Genomic DNA, 13223 nt, shown 5'->3' with positions numbered 1-13223 from the left:
CTTCAAACCTAATTTGACGAACGCTTCTCGGTATGTATCTCAGGTATTATTTGGTCAGATTACACTTGATATATTGTGAGCAGTTTTCGGCCTCTTATCTAGTAAAGTATGTTTTGGCAGACAGAGTTCACGGGAATAATAACGGGAATGAAAAGTCTACCTTATGAGGACCGTCTGATGGCTGGAGTTTTGGAGAATGAAGAGAGATCTCAGTGAAGCATGTTGAACAAAGGTCTAGCTGCAGTGCATGTGGAGAGGATATTTCCTATAGTGGGGAAATGTAAGAGCAAAGGCACAGCCTCAGAATAGAAGGACGTCTCTTTAAAACAGAGAAGAAGATATATTTATTTATCCAGAGGGTGGTGAATCTGTAGAATTCATTACCACAGAGAGTTGTGAAGGCCAAATTTTGAGTATCCGTAAAGCGGAGTTTGATAGTTTCTTGATCAGTAAGGATGTCAAAGGAAGGCAGAAGAATGGTATTGAAGGGGATAGGAATTCGGCAATGATGGAGTAACGGAGCCAACTCGGTGGTCTGATTGGCCTAACATTTTCCTATGTCATGTAGTCTAATGGTTTATGGTCTAAAACCAGGCTGTATTCCCTAAAAGGGCAAAGAAGTCTTTATCGGATGTGGGCAAAGAATTTCTCCAAATGCTTCGAGTGTTTGCCAAGTAGCGGTTTATACACGTTCAAGAATCAAGAGTCAAGATTGTTTATTGTCATTCTTCAGCATACGACTTTATAAATAGAACAAAATGATTGCCGCTCTGGATCCGTTGCAGCGTAAAAGACAAGAAGCACAGTAAGCACAATATACGCGCAAAGAAGCACAATAAATATAAAGGCAATCCTAATAAACATAATGTACAATAACTGATTAAGCTGCAGCGTAAGTTGTACCCACAAGTGGAATAACCTCGAAAATTGCCATTGATCAATGCAAAGCCATTCTTTTTAATCATATTCCAATATATTTAATTTATACAGAAGAAAAAAAACAAAAAATAACCCCGAGGGAGGTTTTGAGATTAGACAATGTAATCTATGCAAGAAGCCTTTGTTCTTCACTTAAGGATTAGAATATGCCTGAATCGCGACAGCAATGTTAGTCCAACATTTTATTCACATAATAAATGAGCCTGTACAATTTTTGTCCATCGCGGAGAGTCAGGTCTTGAGTCGATCAGAGTGTTTTACTGTGACCCCAGGTTCGGTCAAATACTCCGTAATCCATCCAAGCAGAAACAAGCCAGATTCTCATCTGCGGTGAGAGGATGATGCAGCGAAGTCGAGAGAGGCGTAAAGGATCGGCGCTTCGGTCTGGAATGTGTATCAAACATTGACAATTAAAGTTATCGCAGCATAACCTCCCATTGTTCAACAGAGTAACGAGTGTGCTAACATTCCGCTACGAGACACCTCCTTAACTAACTCCAGCAGATTACTAAAATATGGCTTATGTTTCATAATTTCCTGATGACTCATTTCATACCCGCACTTTTTAGAACACAATCCCAAACATCAAGTTTGCGAATCTTAGAACAGTGTTCAACGAACGTCCGTACCTGAGCCGCACTGCCGTGTCCCTGGCGCGTCGCTGATTGACGTTGTGTTCCTGTGCATTGAAAGAGTATGAATTAGAACTATTATCTGGCCGATTTATAATTAATCACAGGAATGTCTTATATGTCATAAATCCCAAATATGACAATTGACACCAATATACCAGTTAATCGGTCTATGCTAATAGTTTCTTATTATTTCGCATTCACCAATTGCTCTCAGATGTGTCGTCACTTTCTTATTCATTCCCCAATATGACAGTGACCCCCAGGATGAGAATAGTTCCCAAATGCACAAGCGAACCCGTCTTGAAATCGTGTACCCTAATGAAAGCGTAATATTTAAGGATTCCCAAATTCGTAAAACGTACAGGAGGCGTAGAGAGGGCATGATCTCCTCAATACACTCACGAGGAGATAACGAAACGTTACAAGACCATAAAACATGGAAGCAGAATTAGGCCATTCGGCCCATCGAATCAGCTCCACCATTCCGTCATGTCTGATCCTGCATCCCTCTCAACGCCATACACCTGCCTTCTCGCCATAAACTTTGATGTACTGACTGATCTGGAAGCTATCAACTTTCACTGTAAATATACCCACGGTCTTGGCTTCCACAGCTATCTGCGGCAGAGCATTCCGGATTCACTACTCTCTAGCTAAAATAACCTTACCTTTGTCGCCCTCAATTTTAAGGCTGTCCCCTCTAATTCTGTACCCCCACGATAGGAAACATCCTCTCCACATCCAAATTGTCTCTTCATTTCAACTTTCGTAGGTTTCAATGAGATCCCCCATTCTCCTAAACTCCAAAGCTGCCAAATGCTCCTCATATGTCAACCTTTTACATTCTCGGAATCATCCTCATAAAACTCCTTTGGATTCTCTCTAATGACACAGCTATTTATTTCTTCAATGCATCCACGAGGAGATATTGAAACATTTTGTGGCGAGTCCATTTGGTCCTGGGTTTTGGAACGCAATTACCGATTGTTTTAAGATAGGTACGGATAAGGGTAATTCGGCAAATGGCATGTTTGCCCTTTTTTTTTGGTAAGGATATTGAGTGTAAGTGTATAGAAATCATGCTGCATCGATATAAAACCCTGGCCAGACCGCACATGGAGTATTGAGTGCATTTCCCGTTGCCCCATTACAGAAAAGCTGTGCAGAGCGCGCAGCAGAGATGTACAATGATGCTGTCCGGGTTAGCGGTATGAAGTATAAGTAAACGTTGGACATATTTGAGTTGTAGTTTAAAGCAAAAAAAATCAAAAACACAATAAAACACCAGCAATTTTAAGACTATCAATGCGGAAAATGCCAAGAGAAAACAGAAGCAATTCAAGATATCACAGGATCCTGCCGCAGTTTAACTCAGTGGGTTAGTTACAAGGGCAAAATCAACTGGCAAACATCATTCCCAAAATTCTTGCTATGAAATACAAACTTATGAAAGACATTACACTTTGCTATAAACAGAAGCCTTACCCATTTTAGAGTCAGTGTCCTGCAAATTATATTTTGATGTATCCCTTATTACTAATGGAGCAATACATAATTACCGTCCGGATACAACATTACAGGGCAAACAAGCAAGAACAACTTACTCAATAGATATAACCATTCGAAACATACGTAACATACAACACTCAATGAGCGAAAACCCCCAGATGCACGCTGAATTAAAAGAAGAAATTGAAAGTCTATGGAACATGAATAGGGAATAAATACATTGCTCCGATAGTAATATCTACGAATAGTACCAACTCAATGTCACTATACAACAGCATTAAAAATTAGGCACACAAAACAACATTTATGTAAATCCTAAGAAAGCCGCAATACTAAATGTCATTTGGATAGTCCGAAAGTTCGAAGAAATTGAGAAATTGAGAAGTGTGTGTACTTGTCTATGCCTGTACCTCAGATTCTACCAGCTAGAACCGATAAAAAATAATAGTAATAAGAGCTCAATGGTGAAAATGTCATGATCATCGTCGTTCTGTGCCATGTGATGCTCAGATATTATCAATACTCTTCAGAGAATGTCTGCCTGGCGTCAGTGGTCGCATAACCAGGACTGGTGATGTGCACCAGCTACTCATACAACCACCCTCCACCAACTTCCATGGCTTCATGCAACCCTGATCGAGGTTGGGGGGCGGCTAAGCAAGTGCTACACCTTGCTTAAGGGTGACCTGCAAGCTAGAGGATGGGAAGAACTCCTGAAACCAGGGACATTCCAACACATTACAGGATGCTGCAGCAGTTTAACTCAATCTAACTACCTACACAGGCACAATCAAATGGGAAGCATCATGCACCAAAATTGTGCTCTAGAATCCAAACGCATAAAAGACATTGTACCTTACCACAGGTGCAGGCCTGATTCAGTTTTAGAGTCAATACTTCAAATTATATTTTGTGCGAACAAGAGAAAATCTGCAGATGGTGGAAATCAAAGTAATACACACAAAATGCTGATGAAAGGTCTCAGCCCGGAACATCGACTGTTTACTATTTTCCGTACATGCTGCTCGGCCTGCTGAGTTTCTCCAGCATTTCGGCTGCATTGCTATGTTATGACCGATCTTTTATTATAGGTAAGGCAATCCATTATAACCGGCAAAATATCATATTACAGGATAAATAAGTAAGAAAAATGTAGTTAAAAGATATAGCCACTCCAAACACAGAAAACATACAAAAATCAACAAGAGAAAAAACACGAGATATATGCTGAATTAAAAAGGAAATGAAAGGCTGGGGAACATGCACAGGCTATAGATAATTCCAAGAGTAATATCCTCAACTAGGTAATCCCACAGTCACTACACAGTAGGGTTAAACAATTAGGGCTATATAGCAATGTTTATATAAATCTTCAGAAAGTGACAATAATAAACATCTCTAGAATAGTACGCACGGTCCTATCAATTGGGAAATGAGTGTGCTTGGCTCTGGCCGTATCTCAGGTTTTACCAACTTGAGCTTGTAATAATACAGCAACAATAATAATATTAACAAAACACACTAGGACACCACTGATAGCGAGAAACACGACTTCCAGGACTTCAGACATCCCATCTTTCAGAGTCCTATCCTCTGAAAACTCCAATTTTCCTCATTCCCCGCCTCAATTATTTTCTGTGTCGTCTGTTCTAAATCCATTGGCTGCCATTATATAGAGCCACCAAAAAGGAACAGCGAGAACTGTTAATATGTATATGGACATGCCTGGAAAAAGCGAATCCTCACCTGATTTACATTCTTTAAAGATCCAAATAAAAATTACGGTAACCAGCAATATAAGGAGCCCAAGGAGGATCGCCGCCGGAAGATAGCAGTCTGGAGAGAAAGAATTGTTGCTTGGTGAAATAATTGCTTCCAAGAGCATTTTATTCGGTGTTTCATTTGATTGTAATGTGAGTGATTCTAAACAGGTATACACTAATTCTAAACAGCAAGAGCAAAAATTTAAACCGATGCCGTCAAGTTTGGTGCTAGATTCAGATTGTACAGACAGTTACCATCCACACCAGTGATGTTCTAACACCTAAGGATATCATCAGTGGATGCTACTTTATTTATATGTGTTGCATGTCAAGCCCTGGCCAACACACCACGGCAAATTACTAAGATATGTAAATGTATATGGCAAATAAATTTGACCCTTTATCCTTAAGCTATGATGGACGACTAGCAGCCCATGGAAATGCCAACAAAAGAATGACTCATTGAATGAAATACCGTATGAAACCATACGGCTCTTCAAATCAATTCCTCGCTTTCCCCTCAGTCACCTTGCCACTACCAATCATTTTTAAGTTCACCATCCCAACTTGAAAGAAAGACAACGCTTTTCTTTCATGGTGGCCGTGTCTACTTCCCGCAAGCTGCTCCCAACCGCACTGCGAGAACATCATGGACATCAGAGAGCTAAAAAGGGGTTTTATCCCAAGTTTTCCGGAGGGCTCAAGGGTTGGACAGCCAAAGGTGGTGTTGCTGGAGATAATCAGATCCTCATAACCGAATGCATACATATTAATACTTACTGTGACTTTAGTGAACCGGCGGTCTATTCCAGCAGATATTGGGGAACAATGAGGCCGATCGGTCAATCGAGACTGCTCCGTCATTCCACCACAGATGAGTATTAATATTGTATGTGTAAAACATCGCCTTACCTTGATCTGGTTCAATCTTGAGATGGGAGACGCTCGTAGTCCTCGTCTTTCCCGCACCCCCGAGTTGTGCGATGCAGGTACAGACTCCTCCGCTCCTCCAGGTTTCCACTGGGACCAGCACCTGACTCCTAACACTGTAGCTCTGGTCAGAATCAAGCTTGCCGGGATCGCTCCATCCTTCCGTGATTTGGCCGGATATGTTCCAGTAAATGATAATCTCTTTGGAAGACAGGCCGCCAACCAGACACACCAGGGGGACCGACCCGTTCACCTCAGACGGCGGGACAAATACCTGCATGTAGGTCCGAATGGTGGAGCTGTCTGGACGGAGATTGGAACACAGTTAATCGGAGCTTTAACCGATATACATGGGTGAGTATAATCCCAGTGCCGAGTTCTCTTACCTCCAACAAGGAGTGTAGGTCCTTGCACAAGCGGTGGATAGCTTTTTTTCTCAGCACAGTAGTAGGAACCCGAATCCTCCACACGGACATCCCGGATTTCCAGCACCGATGTGCGATCTCCGGAGCCTTTTTTGTAAGTAGACCTACAACCGTTCTGTTGGCAGTCCGTGGTTTTGATCGCTACCGGGGGTTCGTCAGCACGGTGTTTGTACCAGGAAACACTGCTCGCAAACTCCGTAAGTTCACAGGACAGTTCAACCGTCCGACCGACGTCTGCAGTCACTGCACCCGGAATCACAGAAAACGGCTTGGATGCTGCAACACAAATTATTATCAGTCAACTAAAATTATCCGGAACTGAACTAAGCGGAAATTAATCACATTGCCTGCACTTTAAAAATTAAGAAACACTTTAAAAATTCGCCGATATTTTCAGTTGCATTTATTGGTTAAGGCGTCTAAATAACATCTAACAGAGAACCAGAAGATGTTCGACGTTAACCTGATCAAATGCGCAAGACTTTTCCCTTATTAATTGACAGGATGTGTAGCCGGTAAAATTAGTTTGTCTATCTATCCGCAGGTGACCTTAAATTGGGACGTGTGGTGGCATTTTCAGGTCGGGCTCGCCAAATATTCTGCTCGGCGTTTGGGGTTACTTACTGTCAGAGAGGATCAGTGGGCCGCGACAGATAACCTTCACCAAAAGAAAATGAGGGAGGATCATAGAAAATTATTTTGAATATATTTAGATAGCTTTAGAATCAGCATTAATGAGATTCTAGCTTTGTAATCCATATTTATTTGATTCACAAGCTTATTTTCCCACTAGCACGGGACGTTTAATGTACTGGATAACAAACTTGTTAGGACGAGATGGGAGTTCCCAACACTGACTCACCGTAAACACGGTTCACCTGAATGGTAACGAACAGGAATAAAACTTCCATCAGCATTTGGAATCAGCCCGGTGGTTGGCTGTCGCTGCCCTCGGCTGCCGGGTGTTGGTGTGAGTTTAGCCGCGACACTGTGCAGCGCTCAGCTGCCGTGGTCCCTGCTCGGTGACGAGCTTCCGGGGCGGATCCTCAGCATCCATTCCGCGTCCTGCGCGGATAACACTTGGTTACCGTGTCAGTGCGTCACAGGGTCAAACGGCTATGGAGATTGTTCAGAAAGACTTCCAAAGTGAGCATAGATTGAGCATGGTTTCTGGGAGGCAGACGTCCTCATGCCTAAATCCCCGCAGGAGCAGGCGATGAGTCGACGGTATTTACTTACTGTAGCCCCTCTTCTAAAGGTACTCTTTGCTGTACTGGGAGAAAGAAATCAGAACCAGAGATTTTGACGGAACGCAGATATACAAGCCAGGGTAATTCACGACTTGGAGGGGAACCTGCAGTGGTGTATTACAGTCCCTACTGCACTTGCACTGCTTGGCCTGGGTCTGGGAATAGCTGTTGGGTGCGTACATCAGTGAATTTAGGTACTGGTACTTTGAAATGGATAACACAGAGTTCGCCTGGTCGGAGCTGCGCCATGAGAGGCCAACAGAGAGTATTCCATCGAAATCGTAACCCGCGCTGAAGTCGAAATGGATTGTGCTGTCACAAAGTTTTACTCGCTCTGGGATTCGCAATTTCTGACCTGTTCTTGCAGTCGCCACATTCATACAGCGAAAAGCGTTTAAAATAAATGGTGATTTCCACAGCTTTGCAGAGTACTGAGGCTTTAAAAGACATTGGTTAGACCGTGCCTGGATTATTGTGAATAGCTTTGGGCACCTTATCTAAGAAAGGATGAGCTGACGTTATGAGGAACGTTGTATGCCTCTGGGCTTATACTGGCAGGAGATTAGAAGAATGGTGTGGGCAGCGTGGAAACTCATCGAAACCTGTGAAATACTGAAAGAGTGAAGGTGGAAATGTTATTTCCAATTGTAGCAGACTCTAGGACCAGAGTGCGCCGCCTCAGTAAAGTATGACGCCTCTTTAGAACGGTGATAAGGAGGAAATTACTTTGCCAGGGTGTAGTGAATTTGTGAAACTCGTTGCCACAGATGGCTGTGAACCCAAGCCATTGGTTATATTTAGAGAGAAGGTTAATAGGTTCCTGATCAGGGAAACTTTTCAGGAAAAAGGCAGGAAATGGTTTGAGAGAGAAATAAATCAGACATGATGGAATGATGGAGCAGATTCGATGGGCTGAATAACCTAATTCTGATCCTATGTCATATGGTTACTGGATTATGCGGGTCTCGTTAATGTGACTAAGGATCAAAGCAGATCCTGTTGGAGGTGATCAATGCCCCAAGATTATATTTCCCCAGTGTTAAATTTCTATTAATTTATTAAGGTTAGAGAGCTGTTTCCACTACGAAGCGCGTGTAAACCGGACGCAACATAGAGCACAATTTATGAGGTTAATTTCCACTGCAACCATGTCGGTTGCAGGGCCTTCCAGAGTGTCACATAATATGAAGTCTAAAAGGCTGAACTCTGGGCAGCAGCGTCCAAGCTACGGAAACAGGAAACCCACAAAGAGCCTCTAGTTCGGTTGCGTTTTCCATTTCATGCGTTAACTGTAGCTGCAACTGTTTGTCAGTATTTGAAGCGTCTGAGTATGAGATAGATGCATTGTGAATGAGTCTGTCTGCAAGTTTCGCGGTCTCAATTCACTGGACATCTCTGATGACAGCACGTCCTGCTGCCTTTGTATCAGGGTCTGATTAGTTGGCCTGTTACTGAAGGTCAAATCTCTCTCGTGCACCGATTCGTCCTTGGAAGAACATAGCTATTTCGGTCCAAAACCAGCAGTTGCACTTTAAATTGAAAAGTAAATATATTTCATTCTTCGTACCTCATGTCAACTTCATCAGTCCTGATGAAAGGCCTCGACCCGAAACGTTAACAGTTTATTCATCCCCAAATAATCTGCCTGAGTTCTGAGTTCTTTCAGCATTTTATGTCTGCATCCTAAAAGATGACTTCCTCTAATGAGGGCTCCTGCAAAATATCTACAGCGTGGAAGATATATTTGGCCGCTTTTCTTCTCAGTGGCCATTCTTCTTCTTCTTCTTCTTCTTCTTCTTCTTCTTCTTCTTCTTCTTCTTCTTCTTCTTCTTCTTCTTCTTCCCATAGAAACCATAGAAACTACAGCACAGAAACAGGCCCTTTGGCCCTTCTTGGCTGTGCCGAGCCATTTTCTGCCTAATCCCACTGATCTGCACACGGACCATATCCCTCCATACACCTCCCATCCATGTATCTGTCCAATTTATTCTTAAACGTTAAAAAAGAACCCGCATTTACCACCTTGTCTGGCAGCTCATTCCATACTCCCACCACTCTCTTTGTGAAGAAGCCCCCCCACCTAATGTTCCCTTTAAACTTTTCCCACCTCACCCTTAACCCACGGCCTCTGTTTTTTTCTCCCCTTGCCTCAGTGGAAAAAGCCTGCTTGCATTCACTCTATCTATACCCATCATAATATTATATACCTCTATCAAATCTCCCCTCATTCTTCTACGCTCCAGGGAATAAAGTCCTAACCTATTCAACCTTTCTCTGTAAGTGAGTTTCTCAAGTCCCAGCAACATCCTTGTAAACCTTCTCTGCACTCTTTCAACCTTATTTATATCCTTGCTGTAATTTGTTGACCAAATCTGAACACAATACTCCAGATTCGGCCTCACCAATGCCTTATACAACCTCATCATAATATTCCAGCTCTTATACTCAATACTTCGATTAATAAAGGCCAATGTACCAAAAGCTCTCTTTACAACCCTATCTACCTGTGACGACACTTTTAGGGAATTTTGTTTCTGTATTCCCAGATCCCTCTGTTCCACTGCACTCCTCAGTGCCCTACCATTAATGCTGTATATTCTACGTTGTTTTGTCTTTCCAACGTGCAATACCTCACACTTGTCAGTATTAAACTCCATCTGCCATTTTTCAGCCCATTTTTCCAGCTGGTCCAAGTCCCTCTGCAGGATCTGAAAACCTTCCTCACTGTCTACTATACCTCCAATCTTTGTATCATCAGCAAACTTGCTGATCCAATTTACCACATTATCATCCAGATCATTGATATAGATGACAAATAACAGTGGACCCAGCACTGATCCTTGTGGCACACCACTAGTCACAGGCCTCCACTCAGAGAAGCAATTCTCTACCACCACTCTCTGGCTTCTTCCATCGAGCCAATGTCTAATCCAATTTACCACCTCTCCATGTATACCGAGCGACTGAATTTTCCTAACTAACCTCCCATGCGGGACCTTGTTAAAGGCCTTACTGAAGTCCATGTAGACAATATCCACTGCCTTCCCTTCATCCACTTTCCTGGTAACCTCCTCGAAAAACTCCAACAGATTGGTCAAACATGACCTACCACGCACAAAGCCATGTTGACTCTCCCTAATAAGCCCCTGTCTATCCAAATGCTTGTAGATTCTGTCTCTTAGTACTCCCTCCAATAACTTACCTACTACTGACGTTAAACTCACCGGCCTATAATTTCCGGGATTAGTTTTCGATCCTTTTTTAAACAACGGAACAACATGAGCCACTCTCCAATCCTCCGGCACTTCACCTGTAGACAGCGACATTTTAAATATTTCTGCCAGGGACCCCGCAATTTCAACACTAGTCTCCTTCAAGGTCCGAGGGAACACTCTGTCAGGTCCCGGGGATTTATCCACTTTAATTTTCCTCAAGACAGCAAGCACCTCCTCCTTTTCAATCTGTACAGTTTCCATGGTCTCACTACTTGATTCCCTCAATTCCATAGATTTCATGCCAGCTTTCTTAGTAAATACAGACGCAAAAAACCTATTTAAAATCTCCCCCATTTCCTTTGGTTCCGCACAAAGCCGACCACTCTGATCTTCAAGAGGACCAATTTTATCCCTTACAATCCTTTTGCTCTTAATATACTTGTAAAAGCTCTTTGGATTATCATTCACTTTGACTGCCAAGGCAACCTCATGTCTTCTTTTAGCCCTCCTGATTTCTTTCTTAAGTATTTTCTTGCACTTCTTATACTCCTCAAGCACCTGACTTACCCCCTGTTTCCTATACATTTCATATAACTCCCTCTTCTTCTTTATCAGAGTTGCAATATCCCTTGAGAACCAAGGTTCCTTATTCCTATTCAATTCGCCTTTAATCCTGACAGGAACATACAAACTCTACACTCTCAAAATTTCCCCTTTGAAGGCTTCCCACCTACCAAACACATCTTTGCCAGAGAGCAACCTGTCCCAATCCACGCTTTTTAGATCCTTTCACATTTCTTCAAATTTGGCCTTCTTCCAGTTCAGAACCTCAACCCTAGGACCAGATTTATCCTTGTCCATGATCAAATTGAAACTAATAGTGTTATGATCACTGGAACCAAAGTGCTCCCCTACACAGACTTCTGTCACTTGCCCTAATTCGTTACCTAATAGGAGATCCAATATTGCATCCCCTCTAGTTGTTCCCTCTATATATTGATTTAGAAAACTTTCCTGAGCAGATTTTACAAACTGTAAACCATCTAGACCCCTAACAGTATGGGAGTCCCAATCAATGTATGGAAAATTAAAATCCCCTACCACCACAACTTTATGTTTCCTGCAGTTGCCTGCTATCTCTCTGCAGATTTGCTCTTCCACGTCTCGTTGACTATTGGGTGGTCTGTAATACAATCCCACTAATGTGGCCATACCTTTCCTGTTTCTCAGCTCCAACCATAAGGACTCAGTAGACAAGCCCTCTATTCTGTCCTGCCTGAGCACTGCTGTAATATTTTCCCTAACAAACAATGCTACTCCCCCACCTTTCATTCCTCTACCTCGATCACATCTGAAACATCGGAACCCTGGAATATTAAGCTGCCAGTCCTGCCCCTCCTGTAGCCAAGTTTCACTAATTGCTACAGCATCATAATTCCACGTGTCAATCCACGCCCTCAACTCATCCGCCTTCCCCATGATAATCCTAGCATTGAAATATATACAACTCAGAAGATTGTTTCCTCCACACACAACCTTTCTATCAACGGATTTGCTTAAACTTTCAACATAATTTATTTTCACCCCAGCCACACTGTCAGCTCAGGGACTCTGGTTCCCATCCCCTTGAAAATCAAGTTTAAAGCCTCCTCAATAGCACTAACAAACCTCCCTGAAAGGATATTGGTCCCCCTGTGGTTCAAGTGTAACCCGTCTCTCTTGTACAGGTTCCACCTGCCCTAGAAGAGGTCCCAATGATCCTGAAATCTGAAACCCTGCCCCCTACACCAGTTCCTCAGCCACTTGTTCCTCCTCCAGAGCATCCTATTCCTACCCTCACTGGCACATAGCACTGGTAGCAATCCTGAGATTACCACCCTCGAGGTCCTGTTGTTCAACTTCCTACCAAGCTCTCTGTTCTCACTCTCCAGGACCTCCTCACTCTTCATGGCTATGTCATTGGTACCGATGTGCACCACGACATCTGGCTGATCACTCTCCCACTTCAGAATGTCATGCAATCGATCAGAGACATCCTTGACCCTGGCACCTGGGAGGCAACAAACCATCCTGGATTCTCTGTCACGACCACAGAACCTCCTATCTGTACCTCTAACTATCGAGTCCCCTATCAGTACCGCTCTCCTCTTTCTCCCCCCACCCTTCTGCATTGCAGAGCCAGTCTCAGTGCCAGAGATCCGGCTACTGCAACTAGTCCCAGGTAAGTCACCCCCCCCAACAGTATCCAATGCGGTATACTTGTTGCTGAGGGGAATGGCCACAGAGGAACCCTACTCTGTCTGCCCTTTCCCCTTCCCTCGCCTGACAGTGACCCAATTTCCTATCCTCTGCTCCTTTGGCGTAACTACCTCCCTGTAGCTACGATCTATAACCTCCTCATTCTCCCGAATGATCCGCAGGTCATCCAGCTCCTTCTCCAGTTCTCTAACGCGGTTTGTTAGGAGCTGCAGCTGGATGCACTTCCAGCAGGTGTCGAAGAAGAAGGTTACGAAACAGTCCTCGGGAATTGGAGGAGAATATTCACAGAGAGATTGCC

The 13223-nt window shown here is 43.3% G+C and overlaps 1 protein-coding gene across 1 annotated transcript; it reads right to left on the bottom strand.

Annotated features, from left to right (window-relative positions):
- Window positions 1-714: 714 nt before the first annotated feature.
- On the bottom strand, window positions 715-7182 carry LOC134337233 (uncharacterized). Its single transcript, XM_063032081.1, has 6 exons — window positions 7064-7182; window positions 6163-6477; window positions 5759-6079; window positions 4830-4919; window positions 1569-1618; window positions 715-1323 (listed from the first exon to the last, which is right to left on the bottom strand). Exons 1-6 carry the CDS (start codon window positions 7116-7118, stop codon window positions 1261-1263), a joined length of 894 nt encoding a protein of 297 aa, XP_062888151.1. The 5' UTR covers window positions 7119-7182; the 3' UTR covers window positions 715-1260.
- Between the last annotated feature and the right edge of the window lie 6041 nt (window positions 7183-13223).

This window comes from Mobula hypostoma, chromosome 2 (genome assembly GCF_963921235.1).
Source record: "Mobula hypostoma chromosome 2, sMobHyp1.1, whole genome shotgun sequence".
In the NCBI taxonomy this organism is placed as follows: Eukaryota; Metazoa; Chordata; class Chondrichthyes; order Myliobatiformes; family Myliobatidae; genus Mobula; species Mobula hypostoma.
Note: the sequence above shows the minus strand (reverse complement) of the source record. Positions and strands in the feature narration are given on the sequence as shown.

Bases quoted from the DNA above. Each gene is read 5' to 3' on its own strand.
- LOC134337233 (XM_063032081.1), bottom strand. From the start codon at position 7,118: ATGCTGATGGAAGTTTTATTCCTGTTCGTTACCATTCAGGTGAACCGT. The intron at 6,080-6,162 runs GTAAGAGAACTC...ATCTCCGTCCAG, and splicing joins ACCTACACTCCTTGTTGGAG to ACAGCTCCACCATTCGGACC. The intron at 1,324-1,568 runs GTACGGACGTTC...TACACATTCCAG, and splicing joins GACACGGCAGTGCGGCTCAG to ACCGAAGCGCCGATCCTTTA.